The 24,265-nt window shown below is 42.1% G+C and overlaps 1 protein-coding gene across 1 annotated transcript in view; it reads right to left on the bottom strand.

Annotated features, from left to right (window-relative positions):
• Positions 1-24,265, bottom strand: part of LOC109934660 (glutathione hydrolase 5 proenzyme) — a 69,695-nt gene that overhangs the window by 14,965 nt on the left and 30,465 nt on the right. The window contains exons 2-8 of the mRNA XM_048611403.1: positions 22,522-22,611; positions 19,838-20,039; positions 16,114-16,280; positions 8,281-8,427; positions 5,798-5,925; positions 4,827-5,008; positions 2,050-2,135 (exon numbers count right to left, since the gene is read on the bottom strand). Of these exons, the coding sequence (XP_048467360.1) occupies positions 2,050-2,135; positions 4,827-5,008; positions 5,798-5,925; positions 8,281-8,427; positions 16,114-16,280; positions 19,838-20,039; positions 22,522-22,570 (961 nt within the window). The 5' untranslated portion in view covers positions 22,571-22,611. The remainder of the gene's footprint in view (positions 1-2,049; positions 2,136-4,826; positions 5,009-5,797; positions 5,926-8,280; positions 8,428-16,113; positions 16,281-19,837; positions 20,040-22,521; positions 22,612-24,265) is intronic.

Below are 24,265 nucleotides of genomic sequence, written 5' to 3' on the forward strand. Positions count from 1 at the left end.
TATGATGCTGCTTGGCCTGCTGTGTTCATCCAGCTCTATGCCTTGTTGTCTCAGATTCTCCAGCATCTGCAGTTCCTACTATCTCTGATGCCTTCCAGTCAGCTGTTCTGCCTGCCCAGTAATAAAGTTTGGGATATCTGCTCAGGTTTGGAGTTGGAGAGGGAAGAATCCAGTCCACTAATGTCCTTTAGGGAAGGAAACAGCCATCCTTACCTGGCTTGGCCTACATGTGACACCAGACTCAAAATTCACCCAACACGACCAGAAACACCAATCACCCTACCATACATCAAAGACATTTCAGAGATGGCCACAAGACTACTCAGACCCCTAGGTATCAGGATAGCCAACAAACCAACAACCACCCTGCGACAGCTACTGACGAACTTGAAGGATCCCATACCCACAACCAATAAAACCAATACAATATACAAAATACCATGCACGGACTGTGAGAACCATTACATGGGCCAAACCGGAAGAAAACTGACAATAAGAATACACGAACACCAACTAGCCACCAAGAGACACGACCAGTTCTCACTCGTCTCACCACACATGGACAAAGAAGGACACGAATTCGACTGGGGCAACACATCCATAATCGCAAAAGCCAAACATAGACAGGCCAGGGAATTCCTGGAGGCCTGTCATTCTAATCGGAACTCCATCAACAAACACATTCAACTGGACCTGATATAAAAACCACTGAGAAACAGAACCGGACATGATGCCAAGCATCCCAGCAAACCGAGGCATATAAATATCAAGCAGGACAGAACACCAACGCTTCACCTGAGGCGCAGTGACAATGTTACCTAGCAGGGTGACGAAACGTCTGCAACCAAACACACCAACTCAGCAAGCATGTCTACAACCTCAGATATATAGATAGGTTAAGTGAGTGAGTAAAGGTGTGACATATGAAGTATAATGTCGGAAAATGTGAAATTGTCCATTTTGACAGGAAGAATCTAACAGAAATAAAAACCCTAAGTGTTGGAGAAACTCAGCAGGTCTGGCAGCATCTGTGGAGAGAAAAAAAACAATTAATGTTTCAATTCAAGATACAATTGAAACATTAACTGCTCTATTTTCTCTCCACAGATGTTGCCAGACCTGCTGAATTTTTCCAATACTTTGTGTTTTTATTTCAGTTTTCTCAGCATCTATAGTATTTTGCTTTTATTGCAATAAAAAAAGTTACGGAAATGGTGAGATATTGAGTTTTCTGAGGTGGATGGGGATCCTGGTGTCATAGAGCATTAATCATAAAGGTTAGTGTACACGTACACAAGTGATTAGGAAAACATCTAATCTCACTTGTCACAACAGGAATTGGATACAGAAGCAGAAAGGTTATTCTTTAGCAATACAAGGCATTGGTGAGACTGCATCTGGAGTACTGTACACATTATTGGTCAACTCATTTCATGGAGAATGTAAATGCATTGGAGTCAGTTCAAAGAAATTTTACCAAATTAAAACCTGGAATGGATGGGTTGTCCTATGAAGGAAGAATTGGGTAGGCTAGGCTTGTATCCCCTGGAGATTAGAGTGACTTAATTAAAACATAAATTCCCGAGAGGTCTTGACAGGATAGATGTGGACAATATGGGAAAATCTTAGAACTAGGGGTTACTATTTAAAAATCAGGGATTGCCTGTTCAACACAGATATTATGCATTTTTTTCTCTCACAAAGGATTGCGAGTCTTCAGAATGCTCTTCAGGAAAAAGTATTAGAAGCAGAGACCTTGAATATTTTTAAGTCAGAGATAGTAGATTCTTGTTAAGCAGGGCATTGTAAGCTTATCAGGGCTACACGTGAATGTGGATTTGATGTCTCAATACTGCTCTGCCATGATCTTATTAAATGGCAATGCAGGATTGGTGGGATGAACAGCCCAATCCTGTTCCTGATTCATATGTAACTTCTGGTAATATCTATGATAGATGCAAATTATTGCCAATTGTCACAGTTACAAGAAACCCGAGTACTCAGAGTTAAGGCAAAAAGCCTTTCTTCGGCCATTTCAACTGTACTTACTATCTCCAAATGAACTCCGGCAGAAGTCTGCTAGCTGATTATTCAAGATAATTCCCGTACGATTAGAGAAGATCATGTTACCAAATCTATAAAAACAAAAACACAGCTTATCTTAAAACTTATCCAATTCAATTTCATTCCAAAGTATCTTTGTTTGCATCTTACAAAAAAAACCCCAAAAGAACTGCAGATGCCGTAAATCTTTTTCCAGCAATTTCTGTTTTCGTTTACATCTTTCCTGATTCTAACCTCCAGTCTTTTTATCGTACAGACTCCCATCCCCACTCCAAATTCTATCCCAATTCACATTAAAAATTATCCATTAATTCTCACCTCAAATCATATTCTAATTCCCATCCAGATTTCCTCTGGATTACCATTCCCTGTTTCATTTCCATTCTAATTCACATCAGAATTTTTCTTCCCATTCCAATTTCAGACCTACAGCCATTCAGGATTCTGCTTTAGTTTTCATCCCCATTTCCTATTTCAATTCCTCTATTACAGTTTCTAAGATGCATTCGCATTCACATTCCAAAGATTTTTCCATTCATTTTAATCCCAGTCCCTCATTTCAGAAACCCCATTGCACTGACAATTAATTCATATCCAATGTATTATCCAAATTTTGATTGACATCCAAAATGACATCCCAAGCGTCCTTCACTCATATCTCACTCCCAATCTTAATTCAGGTACTAATTTCTTATCCCCACCTATATTCGATTCCAATCACATTTTTTATTCAAACTTCCATCTGAATTTGGGTCCAACTCTCACATTGAGACCCATATCAACTCTCATCCCAATTTCTCCACAAGCAAGCACAGACTAGGGGTCAGATTAGGGTGTCAGTTAGCTCAATTAGCTGAACAGCTGGTTTGCGATGCAGAGTGACACCAACAACATGAATTTAATTCCTGTACCAGCTGAGGTCACCAACAAAGGTCCCACCTTCTCAACCTAACCACTTGCCCCTTGGCATGGTGACCCTCAGCTTAAACCACCATCAGCTGTCTCTCTCTCTCTCTAATAAGAGAGCAGGACTATGGTGACTGTATCTTTACCTTACAGTCAGATTAAACTCAGTAAGAGAAATCGAAGAGAAATATTTTATTTACAAAATTATATCTACTGCAGACCTATATTTCAGCTTAAATTGTTTCAGGGTCTTTTCATTTTTGACATCATGGATGTCCTTAAACATACACTCTGTGCACCATTATGCCTGCAGCAAGAACATGATGCGATTACCAGGTGGTGCTGTCTCTGAAGTTAACATCAAAAGCTGGACTTGCTGTCAGTCCACCCACACCCTGAACCTTCAGCAGAGACAGCACAAGTGCTGCAGATGAAGCCTGCAGTAGGTCCACCTCAGTGACACAAAATTTCCAAGAAGCCTCCTCCCAAGAAGTAATATTGAGGTGTACAGCAGCAGAAAATAGGGCAGGGGCTTGTTGGACTTGAGTGTTTGCCATTTTCACAACTGTACAATTTTCTTGCAACACTCCCATTAAAAAGATGTTTCTTTAACTTCCAATCCTACAGGCACTCGGTATAATTTTGGACTTCAACCTTATACGTTTATGAAGCCGCCGAAAGAAAGATTTGCATTTATGTAACACCCTTTATGACACAGCAAAGCACTTCCCAATTATTGGAGCATTTTGAAATGTTGCCACTACTGCAAAGTAGGAAACATTGCACCCAAAGTTCACATCATAATCTCCCACAAACAACACTGAGATAACAACCATCTGCGTAAGAGGCACTGATTGCGAAGAAGGATTAGCTAAGATTCCAGGGTTAGGTCTGCTGCTCTTCTTTGGAAAAAAAGATGGAGAACCAATTTAACATCTTAACCTGAAACAATGCACCTCAGAGAGCACTGTACTCCCTCAATATTGCATTAAGGCACTGGCCAAGTCTCTTGGAAGGAACATGGCCCAAAGCCTTCTGTGTTACAGGCAAAATGCTACCAACTGCACCACAGCCATCACATAGTGACACAATTCATTTAGTCAGACAGCTGTGGAAAGCTGTTTTTTGACACCACCTCAATGTATGATTTAAATATACAAAGAATTACACCTTTTGACTAAGCAACACATTTCATGTATATTAGAAAACTAGCAAATAGAATCACAGAATCCCTACAGTGTGGAAACAGGCCCTTCAGCCCAACACTGCCCCTCAGAGCATCCCACCCAGACCCATCCCCCTATAACCCACCTAATCTACACACCCCTGAACACTACGAGCAATTTAGTAAGGCCAATCCACCTAACCTGCACATCTTTGGAGTGTGGGAGGAAACTGGAGCACCCGGAGGAAACCCACGCAGACACGGGGAGAATGTGCAAACTCCACACAGACAGTCGCCCGAGGGTGGAATTGAACCCGGGTCCTTGGCGCCGTGACGCAGCAGTGCTAACCACTGAGCCACCATGCTGCCAGTTTTATTTAAAAAATATTCTATCATCTTTCCTAATTAGGTAGAATCATAGAATCCCTACAGTGTGGAAGCAGGCCATTCGGATTTAAGATTTAAATTATTTTCTGTAATATTTTAATCCTACCACTGATTTAAATGGGTAAGATTCTAATGTTGCCCAGAAGAATTATAGGCCTTTGGTCATGTGACATAGTTTGATTACTGTCTTTAGATTCCAAACACCAAGTACCTATTACACACCTATCAAATGTGATGGATTCCCTGGCACGTATCCAGCCTGTGATTAAATTGGTATTATGTGGCTAAGGATATCTGTACTTACAAATAATTGATTGAGCTAGTGACAGAAACCGCATTGCCATGTCTGTCTATCACTGAAACGTGACTGGTGCCATATGAGTCGGGTGCCTGAAGGTCAATGTTGTAGTATTCCAGGGAATGGGCTCGATCATCAATACGCCGTCGCATAGATTCAGCAAACCCATCAGACAGCCGCTGGGATATCTGAATTAGATAGAGAGAGCAGATGTTACACTGGGAACATTGCACAAATCTATCTCTCACGCGAGACGATGTGGTATAACAGAGGTTCCTATAGGGAGGAATATGATACATCAGCATGTCACAGAGAAAAGTTACTGCCAAAGCTGTCTATTTTGGTTTGGTTTTCACATCTCGTGCAGTTTCCCATGTCTCACAGGCATATGTTTTAAACGAAGGGGTCATCAAGAGATACACACATGCAGAAATAGCTTGGAGGCATATTTAAGCCTTTAATATCATATGGGGAGAAATACAAGTTATCCCTTGCAAAGGGGCTCCAATGAACTGCTCAACTAATTGAGTAAATGACTCATGCCATGTTGCACTAAACAGCACCACACACCCTTTCCTCTGTATCATGACGGCTTTGTTGATTAATGTATTTGTTGGCCATGCTACGGCCATAACTGGTTTCACTGCTCCCAAATCAAGGAGAGGAAGATCAGCCTTGGTTCCAACACCTGGCTTGTACACCCAATATCCATTCGAGGAAGGTGTCCTGAGTGGATTTCTGATGGCGAGTGGGTGGATTGTTCTCATTTTAGCCTGGATGCAACTCCCTGAGTGAAATAACGTGACCAGGCTGACATACGAATAATGTCAACTTGAGCATTCTTGTCTGTGGAGTTGTATTCCAGCAATAATTAGCACCTTTAAGAGCAAAGAGCAAACGATCCAGTGAATCAAGATTCACACAGCAATAATTTTCCTTGCCAATAGTTGTGGAGATAAAAAAAAAAGACCACTAACATTTGACCAGAACGTCGAATCCGTCAGATTACTTAGCTGTCCATTTCCAAATTTTAAGGCTTCTATGATACGATGGTATGTCCGGACCCTTTGATTTTCCTCCATAGACGCAACAGAAAACTTAAAGCCTAATGGAGACCAGAAAAAATGTTACCATTCAATTCACTTGTAGGGAAACACAGATTTGTTTGTTTATTGCTTGAACCAAATGTTGTCAAATAAAGAACTTGCATATCCAAACACAGCAATGCTTTCTTTCAGCAGTGGAATTTATACATGTTTACGCCAGATTTCCAAAGTCGGTGGAGTTGTGGATAGTGCGCAAGGATGTTGCAGGTTACAGAGGGACATAGATAAGCTGCAGAGCTGGGCTGACAGGTGGCAAATGGAGTTTAATGCGGAAAAATGTGAGGTGATTCACTTTGGAAGGAGTAACAGGAATACAGAGTACTGGGCTAATGGGCTAATAGATCACTGAAAGTTGCCATCCAGGTTGATAGCGTTGTTAAGAAGGCGTACGTTGTGTTAGGTTTTATTGGTAGAGGGATTGAGTTTCGGAGCCATGAGGTCATGTTGCAGCTGTACAAAACTCTGGTGTGGCCGCACTTGGAGTATTGCGTACAGTTCTGGTCACCACATTATAGGAAGGATGTGGAAGCATTGGAAAGGGTGCAGAGGAGATTTACCAGGATGTTGCCTGGTATGGAGGGAAGGTCTTATGAGGAAAGGCTGAGGGACTTGAGGCTGTTTTCGTTAGAGAGAAGAAGGTTAAGAGGTGACTTAATAGAGACATACAAGATGATCAGAGGATTAGATAGGGTGGACAGTGGGAGCCTTTTTCCTCGGACGGTGATGGCTAGCACGAGGGGACATAGCTTTAAATTGAGGGGTGACAGATATAGGACAGATGTCAGAGGTAGGTTCTTTACTCAGAGAGTAGTAAGGGCGTGGAATGCCCCGCGTGCAAAAATAGTAGACTCGCCCACTTTAAGGGCATTTAAATGGTCATTGGATAAACATATGGATGATAATGGAATAGTTTAGGTTAGATGAGCTTCAGATTGGTTTCACAGGTCGGCGCAACATCGAGGGCCGAAGGGCCTGTACTGCGCTGTAATGTTAAAAAAAAATTACATAATACGTACTGGCATTGAAAGCTGGTTTATAAGCCAAAGGATGAAGAAATAAACGACCACAATACATGCCAAGTCACAAAGCCCAAAGATTATTTCAGGAAACTAGGAATAGGAACCAAATGGTGACTTCACTGGTGTCTCTGACATGCCAAATATGAATAAATTATTTGTTGGCACATATATCACAAGGGGAGGCGATGGCCTAATGGTATTATCACTAGACTGTTAATCCAGAGACCTGGGTAACGTTCTGGGGCCCAGGTTTGAATCCCACCATGGTGATGGTGGAATTTGAATTCAATAAATGTCTGAAATTAAAAATCTAATGATAACTGTGTCATTGTGATTAACATTGTCAATTGTCAGGAAAAACCCATCTGGTTCACTAATGCCCTTTAAGGAAGGAAACTGCCATCCTTATCTGATCTGGCTTACATGTGACTCCAGACCCACTGCAATGTGGTTGACTCTTAACCACCCTCTGGGCAATTAGGGATGGGCAATAAATGCTGCCTAGCCAGCGACACCCTCATCCTGTCAATGAATAAAAACGGATATCTATAGATATCGCGAGGTACAAAAGGATAGAAAGAAAGTATTAAATAGAGTTCATCTTCCATCGGCCAGGCTTTCAAACATGATTCCAGGACTTATGCAAGGTCTCTGCAAGGCCCCCGCTCCGGTCACCACCAACACTGCTCCAGCCTGTTCCTGTGCTGTAATTTTCTTTGTTCTTGTTCTTTGTTCCCTTCACACCATCAGGAAGATGAAGCAAAGAAGAAACAGAAAAAAGATGAGGGAGAGCGAGAGAGAGAAGCAGAGAGGCCTACTGTGCCAGTGCCACCATCTTGAATAACTGGGCTCGCTCTCCGCTCTGCACTGCACAGGCTACATAGAGTTAAGCTGCAATCCCACTGTTCTCATCAAACTCTCCCTGGGGCAGGTAAACTTAGATACAGAGTGAAGCTTCCACTACAATGTCCTGACAAACACTAACAGGACAAATATAACATATGTTTGAATTGGAGTAAAGCTCCCACTGCACCACATTAACAACACGCTGAACAGCAGCGATAGCAGCAAGCAGAAAGAGAAGGCAACAGAATTTTGAAAGGAATTTCTCATAATCATCAGCTTTGAATTTATTGAGAGAACAGCAGACACTTTGGGTCAGTCATGTTTATGTCATGTCTTTGAGGTTTCCACAGGTCTTCTATGGCAATGTATGAGGAGAAATTTTATGGAAACACATACAAACACATAGACAGAAATATAAACAGAGATAACATAAAATGACAACTAAATGAGAAGACTTTTATTGGTATACGCTAATATTGTTACTCATACCTTTCAGTATGTTGAGGACGAGGCTGACAATGATTCCCTTTGATGGCAGAGGTGGGAAGTACATCACGTAGTCACCCACCGAAACATTCAGGGGTACCATGATGGAAGCTTTGTATTGTTTCAAATCTTGACGTGTTAAAATGCCATCTACGGACAAATAGAAAGCAATGATCCGAGATACTTTTGAACATTGAACAACCCCTCAGATAGTGTTCGAGGTAAGATCAGGAAAACCAGCACTGACAACAAAGAACCGTGAAATCAGTTAACCATGAGTCTATACAGTTGGCCATGGGAAGGTGAGGCACTGCGAGAATTGAAGTGTAAGGAGATCACAAACAAGGGGAGTCAGGGTGAAATGACTTTAGGTGGGACTTACAATGACAGAACCTGCAGGAATATGTCCAAACAGAATTGGAAACCCCATCTGAGGATCCCTGGCTGCGTACTGATGTACCAAGGATTGTGAAATGGAGTTCAGTGTTTAGGGTTCTACATATTAGTGGAGAGTTGGTAATGACACTAGACTGGCAAACCAAAGGCTCTAGAAGCATGGGTTTGAATTGCACTCCATCAAATGGTGAAATTTAAATTCATTTAATAAAACTGGATTTAAAAGTAGTGTAATAGTGACCATCAAATATTATAAAAACCCATCAGAGAAGGAGGATCTGCTGTCCTTATTTGGTCTCTACATAAGAAAAGGAATAAAACCTGACAGGTCACCTGACATCAACCCAACGGCAATGGCAAATCCCAGCCCTGTTGCCTGCAAAGTTCTCCTTCTGACATCTATGGTACGTACCAAAATTGAAAGAGCTATCCTAAATAGTGTCACAGACAAGCCAAATGACAATGTGACTGTTCTACAGAATTGTGAGGAAGGGTCTAGGCCCGAAACGTCAGCTTTCCTGCTCCTCTGATGCTGCTTGGCCTGCTGTGTTCATCCAGCTCCACACCTTGTTATCTCAGATTCTCCAGCATCTGCAGTTCCTACTATCTCTGAAACAATTTTAACCCCACTGCGAAGCCTCTTCTAAGGATGCCTACCTTGAAGAAGTTACCCTCCTCCCTCTGGAAAGGCATTTTTGAAGAAGGGTCTAGGCCTGAAACGTCAGCTTTCCTGCTCCTCTGTTGCTGCTTGGCCTGCTGTGTTCATCCAGCGCTACACCTTGTTATCTCAGTTACAAACAATGGCCCAGACTCCAATCCATTTCCTAACGTACCTCCTATGCTCTTGACTGATGAATCATATTCCTCCGTGTTGAATATCAATTGGAGAAAACATTCAGGTGACAAGAACACATAATGCACACTTGATGGGGAGGTGGGTGTGGAGGCAACGATGGCCATCTATAGGACTGGCTCACCAGCATGACCACTGTCTGAAATCTAAAGGACATAACAGGACTGGGCTGGGGGTGAGAGCATCAAGAAGTGGGAAAGACCTATTTCATCCTATCCTCAGCAATCTGTCATGTGCATCTGTCCATGACCCTATTGGTAAGAGTGAATACTGCACAATCCTAATAGAGACAACGTCCACATTCAGAATACCATCCATTGTGATGTGGGGCACAACCATTATGCTAAATGGCATAGATTCTGAAAGATCTAGTAACGCAAAATTGGGCATCCATGAGGCGCTGTGGGCCATCAACAGCAGCAGAATTGTACTCCAGCAAAATCTGTAACCTCATGGCCCCGGCACATCCCCCTCTCAACTATTACCATCAAGCCAGGGGATCAACCCTAGTTCAATGGAGAGTGCAGGAGGGCATGCCAGGAGCAGCACCAGGCATACCTGAAGATGAGGTGTCAACCTGGTGAAGCTACCAAACAGGACTACTTGCACGCCAAACAGCGTAAGTGGCAAGTGACAGACTGAGCTAAGCAATCAATGGAGCTGTCCTGCTGTAACTATTTGTGAATGGTGGTGGACAATTAAATAACCCAGTGGAAAAAGCCACTCCACAAATATCCCCATCCTCAATGATGGAAGAGCCCAGCACATCAGTGCAAGAGATAAGGCTGAAGCATTCGCAGCAATCTTCAGCCAGAAGTGCCGAGTGGACGATGCATCTCAGCCTCCTCCAGTGGTCCCCAGCATTACAGATACCAGTCTTCAGCCAATTCGATTCACTCCACGTGATATCAAGAAACGGTTGGAAGCTCTGGATACTGCAAAGGCTATGGGCCCTGAAGACTTGTGCTCAGAAACTTGCCGCTCCCCTAGCCAAGCTGTTCCAGTTCAGTTATAACACTGGCATTGATCTGACAATGTGAAAAATTGCCCAGGTATGTCCTGAAAACAAAGAACAGGACAAATCCAACCCGGCCACATACCTGGCCCTATCAGTCTCCTCTTGATCAACAGTAAAGTGATGGAAGGTGTCAGTAACAGTGCTATCAAGCAGCACCTGCTCAGCAATAACCTGCTCAGTGACGCCCAGTTTGGGTTCCGCCAGGGCCACTCAGTTCCTGACCTCATTACAGCCTTGGTTCAAACATGGACAAAACAGCTGAAATAGGCCGTTCTGCCCATTGAGATCTTTGCTGATCGGATAATCCTCAACTCCACCTTCCTGGCTTTTCCCTAGAAGCCTTGATTCCTATACTGATTAAATATAGAAATAGAAAATAGTAGTAATAGGCCATTCAGGCCTTTGAACCTGCTCTGCCATTCATTGCAATCATGGCTGATCCTTTATCTTAATGTAATATTCTGCTTTTACCCCATATCCCTTAATGCCTCTAAAATCTAAAAAGCTATCTATTTCTTCTTTGAATATATTGAGTGACTTGGCCTTTGCAAACTTATATGGTAGGGAATTTCATTCATTCTTTGAGTGAAGAAATGTTTAAAAAAAAGTCCTCCTCATCTCTATCTTAAATCTTAAGTTAAAAGCGCATTGAGTATAGGAGTTTGGAGGCCATGTTGCCACTGTACAAGACATTGGTGAGGCCACTTTTGGAATACTGCATTCAATTCTGGTCTCCCTGCTATAGGAAAAATGTTGTGAAACTTGAAAGGATTCAGAAAATATTTACAAGGATGTTGCCAGGGTTGGAGGGTTTGAGCTATAGGGAGAGGCTGAATAGGCTGGGGCTATTTTCCCTACAGAGTTTATAAAATCATGAAGGGCATGGATGGGTGAATAGCCAAGGGTAAGAGAGTCCAAAACTAGAGGGCATAGGTTTAAGGTGAGAGGGGAAAAGATTTAAAAGGGACTCAAGAGGCAACCTTTTCACACAGAGGGTGGTGTGAGTATGGAATGAGCTGCCAGAGGAGGTGGTGGAGGCTAGTACAATTACAACATTTAAAAGGCACCTGGAAGGGTATATGAATAGGAAGGGTTTAGAGGGATATGGGCCAAATGCTGGCAAATGGGACTAGATTAATTTAGGATATCTGGTTGGCATGGATGAGTTGGACCAAAGCGTCTGTTTCTGTGCTGCACAACTCTCTGACTCTGTGTTGATGCCTTCTGCTCTTAGGCTCTTTCCACATGAAACTATCTTTCCACGTCAACCCTGTCAAGACCCCTAATAATCTTATATGCTTCAATAAGGTCACAACTTGATCTTCCAAAATTCTAATGAGTACAGGCCCAACCTACTCAACCTCTCCTCATAAGACAGTCCCTTCATACTTCAAGTGAACTTTCTCTGACTGCTTCCAAGATAAGGGAACCAAAACAATTAATAATATTCTAGCCATGATCTGCCTTGTATAGTTTGAGTAAGACCTCCCTATTTACATACTCGTTTAAAATAAAGGCCAACATTCCGTTTGCCTTCCCTATTACTGGGTGAACTTGGATGGTAGATTTTTGGGGTTTATGCACAAGGATACAAAATCCTTTTGTTTGTAGCCTTCTGCAGTCTATCCCTACTTAAATAATAATCAGGTCCTCTGTTCTTCCTGCCAAAGTACATAAACTCAGATTTTCTCACAATGTATTCTGTCAAGTTTTGCTCAGTCACTTAACCTGTTTATTTCCTCTGTAGACTCAGTGTCATCCTCACAATTTACCTTCCCACCTATTTTTGTGTCATGTGAAAACATGGCTAAGCACATTCACTTTCTTCATCCAACATACAGTGTATAATGTAAATAATTGTAGCCTCCTCCACAATTGATTCCTGTAGTACTCCACCATTCACACCTGAAAACCCCTTCTTTTTCCCAACTCTGTCTTCCAGTAGCTTATTAATCCTCTATCCATTGCTAAATATACTCCCTCCAACATCATGGCATCTTCTCTTATTAAATGGTCTCATATATGGTACCTTATAAACATCTTTTGGAAAACCAAATATATTACATACATTACATTTAATAGTTTCCCTTTATCTATCCTGCTTGTTACCTCCTCAAAAGGACTCTAATAAATTTATTAGACATGATTTTCCCTTCATGAACCCACGCTGACTCTGCTTGATCACATGTATTTCTAAATACTCTGCTATTACATCCTTTATAATAGACTCTAACATTTTCCCAATAAAAAACAACTAACCTGCCTACAGTGACCTTTTTTTCTGTCTCCTTCCCTTTTCTAAATAAAGGTGTTACATTGGCATTTTTCCGATCTGCTGGGACTTTTCCTGAATCTAAGGATTCTTGGATGATTACCAACACATCCAATATCTCTTCAGTTATTTACTTTAAAACTCTAGGATGCACCTTCAGGTCCAGGATGATCCAGATCATCCTATAGCCCTATTAGTTTTCAGAGTACTTTTTCCTCCAGTGATAGTTAGTGTGTTTATTTCCTCCCGTCAATTTAGCCCTGTGATTAATATTTTCAGAATACTATTAATGTCCTCTACTCATGCAAAGTATTTATTCAGTTCTGTGCTATTTCCTGGTTCCCCATTAATTATTTCCCCAGTCTCATTCTCTAAAGGACCGATGTTCATTCTGCCCTCCCTTTTCTTTTTTATATATTTTAAAACATTCTTACTGTCTGTTTTTATATTATTTGTTAGTTTACCCTCATAGTTTATTTTCCCTCTCTATTTTTTGGTCATTTTTATTTGGCTTTTAAAACTTTCCCTAACCTCTGGCTTACTTCTAATCTTTACCACATGGTATTGAATTGAAAGGAAAAAAAGCAGACAATTTTTAACTTCCCTGGTTCACCACAGGGTCAGTTTATCTCTTCTCCCCCACAGGGATATATCTTTGCTGTCAGTCATGAACTATTTTCTTAAATATCTGCCATCGTTTTTCAATCATCTTTTCTGCTAAATTCCTTTCCCAGTCCACTCCAACCAGGTCTGCCCTCCTTCATGTGTAATTAAAACTATTAAAATTTAGCACAATTGTTTCTGACCCACATTCAGAAAAGCTGACATCACTTATTAAAGCTGCCTCATTTCACATCACCAGATCCAAAACAGCTTGATCCCTGATTGGATCAACACATATTATTCTAGGAAACAGTCCCAAATACACTCTACAAATTCTTCCTCGTGGCTACCTGACATTCTCATTATTGGGAAAAAAAAATCAACGATGATTAAGGTACTGCATCTTTTACATGTCCTCAGTGTCTCCTAATTTATTCTCTGTCCTACAGCTTGTAAACTACTCAGAAACATAGAAAATAGGAGCATGAGTAGGCCATTCATTATGATCATTACTGAACATCCAACTCAGCAACCTATTCCCACTTTTCCCTTACATCCTTTGATCCCTTTAGTCTCAAATGCTACATCCAACTCCTTCTTGAAATCACACAGTGTTTTGGCCTTGAATGCTTTCTGTGGCAAAGAATTTCACAGGCTTACCACTCAGTGAAGAGAATTCTTCTCATCTTTGTTTTTAATGGTTTACCCTGCATCCTTATGACTGTCACTGCTGATTCTGGACTCCCCCATCATTGGGAATACCTGTCCTACATTTACAGTGTCTAGTGCTGTTAAATTTTCAAAGTTTCCAACAAGATTCCCCTCTCATTCTTCTAAACTTCAGCGAATACAATCCTAACTGACTCAATTTCTCCTTATTCGTCAGTCCGCCATCCCAGTAATTAGTCTGGTAAATCTTTGCTGCACTCCTTCCATAGTCAGAACACCCTTCTTCAGATAAAGAGACCAAAACTGCATGCAATATTCCAGGTGTGGTCTCACTAAGGCCCTGTACAACTGCAGCAAGACATCCCTATTCCTGTGTTCAAATCCTCTCACTATAAAGGCCAACATACCAATTGCCTTTTTTACTGCCTGCTGCACCTGCGTACTTACCTTCAGCGACTGGTATACAAGGTCACCCAGGCCTCCATGAACATTCCCCTCTCTCAATTTTTAGCCATTCAGATAATAGTCTGCCTTCCTGTTTTTGCTCCCAAAGTGGATAACCTCACATTATCCACATAATATTACTTCTGCATTGCACTTGCCCACTCACTCAACTTGTTCAATCACTCCTTCTAGGGTCTTATTTTCCTGATTATTGCTTACCTCCACACATATAAATTCTGCATCTTCCAATCCAAAATCATTGATTTTACTGTTTTACCAATTTTTCCTCGTCCAATCCTATTTGCTGCTGTTTTCTTATGTTTGCATTGTCAGTTTGCACTTTTAGCCTGGGTGTCATTATCAAAATAGTTTCCTTGCTGTTCCAGCATTATTCTTTCTTTTGTAAGCAGATATATCCTCTCTCTGAGCACCCCGTCCCCAAATAAATTAGTATTAATGAAGGATTAAGGAGCCCTAGCAAAACTGCAGTCAAAGCAAATTCAAGGAAAAATCTCCACTGATTGGACATCTTCTAAACTTCAGTGAATACAATCCTAACTGACTCAATTTCTCCTTATTCGTCAGTCCTGCCATTCCAGTAATCAGTCTGGTAAATCTTTGCTGCACTCCTTCCATAGTCAGAACACCCTTCTTCAGATAAAGAGACCAAAACTGCATGCAATATTCCAGGTGTGGTCTCACTAAAAGGCCCTGTACAACTGCAGCAAGACATCCCTATTCCTGTGTTCAAATCCTCTCACTACACCTGGTTTTACTATTGACCAGAAACTGAACTGGACCAGCTACATAAATACAATGGCTACAAGAGCAGGCCAGAGGCTAGGAATATTGCAGTAAGTAACTCAATTCCTGACTCCCCAAAGCATGTCCGCCATCTACAAGGCACCAGTCAGGAGTGTGATGGAATACTCCCCACTTGCCTGGATGAGTACAGCCCCAATAACACTCAAGAAATTCGACACCATCCAGGACAAAGCAGCCCCCACTTGATTGATGCCACATCCACAAACATCTACTCCATCCACTACTGATGCATAATATACTGCAAAAATTCACCAAAGATCCTTAGACAGCATCTTCCAAACCCACAACCACTTGCATCTTGAAAGACTAGGGCAGCAGATACATGGGAACATACCCTGCAAGTTCCCCTCCAAGCCACCCACCATCCTGACTTGGACATATATCACTGTTCTTTCACTGTGACTGGATCAAAGCCCTGTAACGGAACTAACTCAATGGCAAAAATTGTGAAGTTGTGTCAAACAGTTTAATGTGCCAGTTAAAGAGTAACGTGTTGGGAATGCATTCTTTTGAGATTTGATGAGATTAGGGGCAAGAGCAAATCGTGAAAATCCTCCATGACCCAATCTTCTCCACAGGAATGCCGTTGCAAGTAGTAAACCACGTGTGCACATTCTCAGATGTTCTGTCTATTAAATTTATGAGACTGAGAAATCAGAGGCTGGACCAACTGAATTCTCACTGACTATGGGCATTAACCTTAACTTCCCACTTGTATAATTCCTAAAATTGCCCAAGATAAAATGAGAGAAATACCTAAATTGTTAGCAGCTTCTTCCTGTAGATCCAAAATGAGATCACGTCCAATTTTGCCATTGTAGAAAGCATCGGGCCCCTGTTCAGCAATAATCTTCAGTGTTTTTGCAAGCTGTTCATTCTTCATGATTTCACGTGGACTACCAGTACGGTTGTAAAACAGGGAACTAAAATAAAAAGGTGCCTGATTAACTTAAATCCCTGAACCATCTTCCAATTCAATTCAATCACCTGATGCTGCGTTCAATAATATCTATCAAGATGCAAGTACTATTAAAGAGGTTTGGTTTCCTCTGGGAGCTGCTGTTAGAACACTGATCAACCAACTTGTGACAACCTTCTTGATGTGTTATGTTAACAGCTTCCCAATTCCAATCTCACACCAAGTCCCATTCATCCATGACCCTGTGCTCACTGCCACATTAATGAGTTACACAAATGGCCCTTTGTTTTTTAAACCCAAAGTCTGGACAAAGAGAGTAACAATGTGTCTGCTGGACTTGAAAATAATCATCTCTGGATTATTAATTGAGTCACATACAAATAAGATGTGAGAAGAGAGTTCCAGCTCTCAGGGCACCAAAACTGAGGGTTGTACCATTAGCACAGTCTCCGCCTTAAATGTACTTAGGCCAGTGCTCCAGTGAACTGCATTACTTGACAAGTAGAGAGGATTTTTAACTAATAATGGGGCAAGGGTTCAAATTGGTGAAGATGTGGAAACTCAAAGAGTAAAGAGAAGGAAAAACAAAAGTGTGTGGATACAGGAAATGATAAACAGTTCATGACAGGATGGAAATTAGTGTTTATATGTAAGAGCGTATCAAGAGAGCAGGCTATGCGTTACGAGGTAGTAAAAAGACAAAATTGAAAATCTGAATGTATGTGGCATTTAAAACAAAACTGATGAACTGGTAGTGCATTGACAAACACGTATGATCTGACAGTCAGCACAGTGACATGGCTGCAGGCTGATAGATTGGGACGCGAATATTAAGGGATATATGACATTTAGGATGGACAAGGAATTAGGGAATGGTAGCGGGGTGGTACTCTTAATTAATGATGGCATTGACAAAGTAGAGAAAGGTGAGGAGAGATACAAATTTGCGAAGAAGGGTCATTGGACGCGAAACATTAACTCTGCTCCCTCTCCACAGATGCTGCCAGACCTGCTGAATTTCTCCAGCACTTTCTGTTTTTCTTTTAGATTTCCATCATCTGTAATTCTTTGTTTTATTATACAAATTGGGTCTGGATTCTCTAGAATTTAGAAGGTTAAGGGTGATCTGATTGAAATCTAAGACATTAACAGGAAAAGACAGGGTAGATAAAGATAAACTATTCCCAGTTTGGAGATTCTAGAATTAGGGGGCATAGTCTGAGAATTAGGGCCAGACTGTTCAGGAGCGATGTTAGGAAGCATTTCTATACACAAAGGGTGGTAGAGATTCAGAACTCTCTTCCACAAATGGCAATTGATGCTCGATCAGTCATTAGTTTTTAATCTGAGATAATATCTTTGCTGAGCAAAAATGCAGCTAAGGATATAGGCAGAAGGCACATATATGGAGTTAGGCCATAGATGAGCCTTGGTCTCACTGAATGGCAGGACGGGATTGAGGGATTTAATGGCCTACTCCTGTTCCTACATATGAAGTTCAGGAAATAAGGTTGTGGAAGTGGTTTCAGGGCCAGTAACCCCTCTTATAGAGACCATATAGTAGGATGGAAGAAATAGGGGAAGCTTCTCATTAATCACGGGAGATTGCAACATATAAGATCCTGAGGGGATTTGGCAGGGTCGATGTGGAAAGGATGTTTCCACTTGTTGAAGAATCTAGGGGTCACAATTTAAAAACACAAGGACACCCACTTAAGGCAGAAATGAGGAGAATGATTTTCTCACTGATTCATGATTCTTCAGAACTCGTCTCGAAAAAGCAGTGACCGCAGAGTCTTTCAATCATTTTAAGACAGAGTTGGACAGACTCTCGATAAGTAATGAGGTGAAAGGTTATTTTGGGTTGGCAGGAATTTGGAGTAATCACATCAGTTGTGATCTTACTGAGTGATAGAGAAGGTTCAAGGGACCGAGTGGCCTATTCGCAGTTGTAATTCACATGTTCATATGACTCCGATTATTCTTTTCTTTTACCGACTGGTTAGATTCTTAGTAGATTAAGATAAAGGTTCAGCAATGTGACATTAAAGCTTTTCAAAAACAAGAAGAGTTTTAGTCATGTTAAGGTTTCAATTTATTAATTTGTTATTGTTTCTCAGGTCAAGAATCCATTGTTCACTTTTGGAGGTGGATGGAGCTGTTAGCAGCTCAGGAAGCGTAATGAGGTAAAATGACCCTCCCTTTGTTGTCAGCTGCTACTGGGAAGACATACAGTCCATCATTCTTTTACTTTTGCTGTCTATAACGTCTACAGAGTGAAAAGGTGAGAGATTCCAGGAGGATGGTGTCTAGGTTCTGTCCTAGTAATTACTGCTGGAACGTTCCAGTACGGGCATCAACTTGCATTATGCGGTTGACAGCAGCCTTGTTTCAGCCCAGCAAAGTCCGTTTTAAAAACTATAGCCTTAAACCAATTTTGGACCTCTTTCAGGTCTTCTGAAGCCAACAGGCATTAAAGCCTTGTGTGAAGTACTGTTTCACATTTTACAATTAGATTGAAATCTGTTTCACTGAGCAACTGCTCCTTATCTATGTAATCTCCATCAGACCAACAACCTTCCAAAATCCAAATCCTAGAGAAAACAGGTCTGATTTATATGACTCTTTTCATAACTTAACCCCTGAAGTCCAGGTATCATTCTGTAACCCGTTGTTATGGTCCTTCCACGGCCAGTATATCCTTCCTAAGGTGTGGTGCCCAAGTGGGGTCTAACCAGGGTTTTGTGTCACTATAGCAGAAAATGAAGTGCTGTTCTTCTGGTTTGTACTGAACCTCACTGAAGCACTGCAGCAAGCCTGAGACAGAAATGTTGGCATATTCCACTTGGGGACTCTGCAGCCTTCAGGACTCAATATCGAGTTCAATAATTTTAGAGCCTGAACACCTTCTTCCATGTCCTTTACTCACTCCATCTCCCCAGGTCCTGTCACGACATGGGCTGCTTTCAGTGCAACCAACCCATTTTCATCCACTTATAGTTGTCATTATCAGCACTTTTTCTTTTCCCGGGCTACCATTAGCCATCCCTTTGTCTGCCTCACGGTCTCACTTTCCCTCTGGGCTCTGTCTTCACCTCTGGTTCACTCCTCCCTACATCCCATCTTCAGCATGCATACCACCTTTTCCCAACTACTATCAGTTCTGAAGAAGGGTTACTGGCCCTGAAACATTAATTCTGCTTTCTCTCCACAGATGCTGCCAGAGCTGCTGAGTTTCCACACCAATTTCGAGTTTTGCTTCAGATTGCCAGCATCCCATAGTTCTTTGTTTATTTTAGTTTTCAGGTCAATGTTTGATTGATAACACTACTGTGACTTTTGTGAGATAGTAAGAACTGCCGGTGCTGGAGTTTTTTTCCATTTGGGATGATCCGGTTCTGTATTTTTACCATGTTAAAGGCACTTTTGAAATGCATATTTGTTTTAGTGCTGCTGTTGTTATTGTGTTTGGTCAAAATATTGCATAGTAGGATAACTAGGTTCAGTGCTGGTTTTAAGATGAACTGTGATCATGCTATCTTGTGTGAAGCCCGTACTTACCTCAGAGATGAACTCTTTAGTTTAGTGCGAAGTAACATATTATTTAAAAGCAGTTTCAGAAACTTTGGGGTCTGGAAGCCTTTTTGTGCAAGTTGTATTGAAGGTTCAAACAGGGTTTTCCACGGTAATTTTCCAAATTTCTTGTGGGCTTCCCAGTAACCTCTCAGTTCCCCTGGCACAGCAACCCACTGGCTACCTGAATCTGGAGTTAACACATATACAAATCATCCTTGTGGCTCATTTAATCGGTGGCAAACCATTGTAGTTAATCAATAAAATTAACCGAGCTGGATTAAACAGAAACCTCTAATGTCTGAATCCCTACTTGTACCAGTTCTCTTCTTAAACCTTTTACTTGGTTTCCCCACTTCTATCCTTCTGTAAGGTGCTCCTTAAAACATACCTCTTTGAACAAGTGTTATCATCTGTTCTAATATCTCCTCCTCTGACTCTGCATTGATAACGTTCTTGTAAAACACCCCGCGATGTGTTGAGTGGATTTAAAAATAATTGTTGATACTATAAGATATATATAAGATATATATCAGTGTGGGCTGAACCCAGCCTCAGAGAGAAAAGAGTAGTGCAGCAACAAGGCTCATTATCCAGTCGTAAAACCATTCATTTGGAAGTATTTTTCTCTCACTCTCCAACGTGACTAGGTCTCTCGTGTTACAAGGAGCTGGATTTTGTTAGGGTTGGCAGTCACATTGACTGCCACTCTACTGCTAGTTTTTATGTCATAGAAGAGCTCTCTGCATTTCCAACAGGAGATTCCAATCAAGGAGTGTCCAAAACTGCAGAGCTGTATCTCCATTCTGACAGCTCCTTCAGTGTAAAGCAGACAGGAGAAGGAAAACCATGTCACCTACACCGCGCCCCCCAACCCACCCACCATCACAACAGTCAGATGCTCTATTCTGAAACTGAAAAGGCCAGTATTATGGAGACACTATGAAAGGATGAGTATGTAAGATTGGTGTAAAGTTAGGGTGCCAGGAGTGTAGGGTACCAGTCAGGCGATGGCGCAGGGTGCCCGGTAAGTAGGATGCTAATTGGGTAAAAAGGCAGGGTGCCAAGTAGCTAAATGTCCAGGTTGACAGGGATAGGGTGCCAGGTCTTTAGAGGGTAATGTGTCAATTGGATTGGGGGTCGGGTGCCAGTTTTGCAGAGCCAAGTTTGTACGGTGCCAAGTGTTGGGTAGGATTTAGGGTGCCAGATGGGCAGGTGCAAGGGGTTAGGTTATTGATGGAGTGTTTAGACTAGGTCAGGATGAACAGCGGACATTGAGTCTGGGCATTTGATGTTGGGTCCCATGAGCTGGGCCTGTTGGGTACCAGAGATACAAGGATGATGTAGGGTGAGGGCCTGGAGATATATAATTTTGCAAAGAAGAATATGAATGAGGTAGAGGAGCAAAAGGATTTGGATGCACAAATACACAAATCACTGGAAAATTGCACTACAGATTGACAAGACCATAAAAATGTAAAAGAACAAACTGGCTTATTTCTAGAAGAAGAGATCTGAAACATGAAGAAGTTTATGTTGGACTTGTATCAGGCCTTGATTATATCACATTGAGAGTTTTGTGTGCCGTCTAGCTGTTATTGAGGGATTGGGGAAGAGCAGAAAAGAATTACTAGTATCAGAAAAGTGAAAGTATACACAAATGTACAGATACAAGAGAGAGTATAAGCAGCTGAGAATCTGATTTCTTTATATAAAGAAAGCTGAGGTTGATCAAACAGAGAGCTTTAAAATTATGAATGCTCCTGATAGAGTTAAAAAGGTAACAGTAAAACTGCCATAGTCCTACCACACCATAGGGCTGCTGTCTCATTGGAGAGAGGCAACAGGTGGTGGTTTAACCTGAGGGTCACTACACCTCAGGCAAAGGGAGAGGTTAAGAAGGAGAGTCCTTCTGGTAACCTCAGTCAGAGCAGGAATTGAACTCACGCTGTTGGTGTCATTCTACATCACAAGCCAGCCATCCAGCCAACTGAACTAACCCAACTTCCTTCATGATACAGTAAGCAGAGACAGAACTGTTTCTCTTGCAAGAAATATCACAACTGCAGGCTGTTTATACATAACAAACACCAAGAAATCATCCACCTGACAGAGTTCAATGATTAAGGCATGAGAGGAGCATCAAAGCTGGTCACAGAACTGGTTCAATAAATGATTGGCTGTGGAATCACAAACAAAAACAGCCAATAACCACACCAGCACCAGCTTCTCTGCACACCCCTCCGTGCCCCCTGACACTCATCCTGACACTCCATTTACCTTCAGCTTCCCCATCCCAGCCTCTCTCCCATCCTGCTCCAATCGCTACCTTCATACCCCGCTCCTTCTCCTGCTTCTGGCCCACCTTCTCCCCACCACCAACCTTCCCACTTTGACCCAAAATCAATAATCACCACCTACGGCACCCCAATTTTCCACCCCAACCCCAACGTTCAACACAACTGTGCCCCTTGCAGTTCACCACACTCTCCTCCACCCTGCGATTGCTCCATCTAACCATTTCATCACCACTCCCCCCCACCTCTGGTTGCCTACGCTTGTCCTCTTCACTGGCTCAAGGGAGGGAGGGGAGAGGGAGAGAACAGGGCTATGTCTGGAATCAGTCTCACATCTGTGACTGGCACCGTTTTCTATTCACAATTTTTTTTTACCTGGTTTTGGAAAAGGGCCACACCCACTGAGTAAACCTGGCCTCACCATCTGTGGAGCCACTTCTCTGGCATTAATTACTGTCACATTGCCTGAGGGAGAGATGACACAGAGGTTACACAAAATACACACAGTGAGATGGTCTATAAACACACTGTCACAAATACAGTGAGATGGTCTATATATATGCACCATCACAGACAAAGTACAGACAGCGAGATGGTCTATATACACAGTCATGGACAAGAGAGAGAGGTGAATTTAATTATTTTTCCTGTTCTGCTCTCCTGTCTAGCTGAGAGGTGTCTTTTTTACAAATTTTATTTACCATTCGAAATAGGTCTTATGGTGGCAATAGTTAGTCAATGGAACTGGACTCCTAAGACTACCTGTACTAACCAAAGTCTACAGCTACCTGGAGCCTAGGATTTAAGCTCCAATTCACAAAGGATGAAGACCCAGCGGCAGAGCCAGCACAGATGGGAAGCCCGGACCTTAAAAAAGGTGAAAATGGGATGGAAGCGGGACTGGGTCAAATCGAGGCCTTGGGTGAGATGAGGCCTAGGGAAGGGACAGGCCAGGGGAAGACAAAGCCAGGCTGGAGCAAGCCAGGAGACGAGGCTGGGGAACAGGAGGCCAGGAAGAAAGGCCAAAAAGGAGGCAAGTCCCCTTGTCCTGGCCAGGACCAAACAGGAGAAACTGGAATGCAGGAAGTACAGTACTTGGTGCTGATTTGTGATGATGATGAATATTGACAACACATGCGATTGATTTTAAAATAAAAATAGTGACACATAAGAGAAACATAGTCCCCAAACAATAAACTTTATTCAACCAAAATGACGTTAAGCACGGCAACTTTTAATGACTGCTGCACGTAAACTGAGTCCACTAAGACAATATCAAAGTGAGGGTTTGCAGTTGACTGATGAGGCAGAATTGCTTTCCTTAGGAGCTTGGATGCAGGTGAATTGTGGTTGAAGGCTCAGCAATAACATTCTTGCAGACTAGCAAATTAGTCCACTCCTCAGGTGAAATACAGAACTCCTGTCGGAAATTTGACTTCAAAAGAGGTCCAGACTAGTGGCAGGCTTTTTTAGCTGAGCCTGGAGCTACTTTTGCTGTCCCCATTAGTTGGAAGGGTCAATAACAAGGAGGCATAATTTTTAAAGTGAAAGGCAGGAGGTTCAGAGGGTGTTTGAGGAAAATGCCTTTTCACCCAGAGGGTGGTGGAGGTTTGGAATGTGCTGCCCGGGAGAGTAGTTGAGGCTGGAAACCTCACAACCTTTAAAAAGTACTTGAATGAGCACTTGAAGTTTAAGGCTACGGGCCTAGTGCTGGAAAGAGGGATCAGTCTAGATTTAGAGCAATTTTTTTGTCAGTGCACATGATGGGCCAAAGGGCCTCTTCCATACCGTATGATTCTATACTGTAGTTTGCAACAAATTATTTGACCTGGAGAATAAGGCACCTTCTTTCCAGGCTTGGTATACAAGTCACATATCCCCACCTTTTATTGCAAGGATGTGAAACACTCACATTAGGAATCAATCTCAACATTTCACCTCAGAAGTGAGTGCTTTAATCATCTTACCCATCATCTCAGGGAGGTCAGGCGGTGGGCAGAGTGGTGGGTGGGGGTCCAGACTGTGTTGTACAGCAGCCACTTAAGATACACCCACACAGAGTACAAATGGTTGACAATAGCAGAAATAGATTTTCCGCAACAAAAATAAATGAAATATG

The sequence above is a fragment of the Rhincodon typus genome, chromosome 24 (assembly GCF_021869965.1).
Source record: "Rhincodon typus isolate 14 chromosome 24, sRhiTyp1.1, whole genome shotgun sequence".
Lineage (NCBI taxonomy): Eukaryota > Metazoa > Chordata > Chondrichthyes > Orectolobiformes > Rhincodontidae > Rhincodon > Rhincodon typus.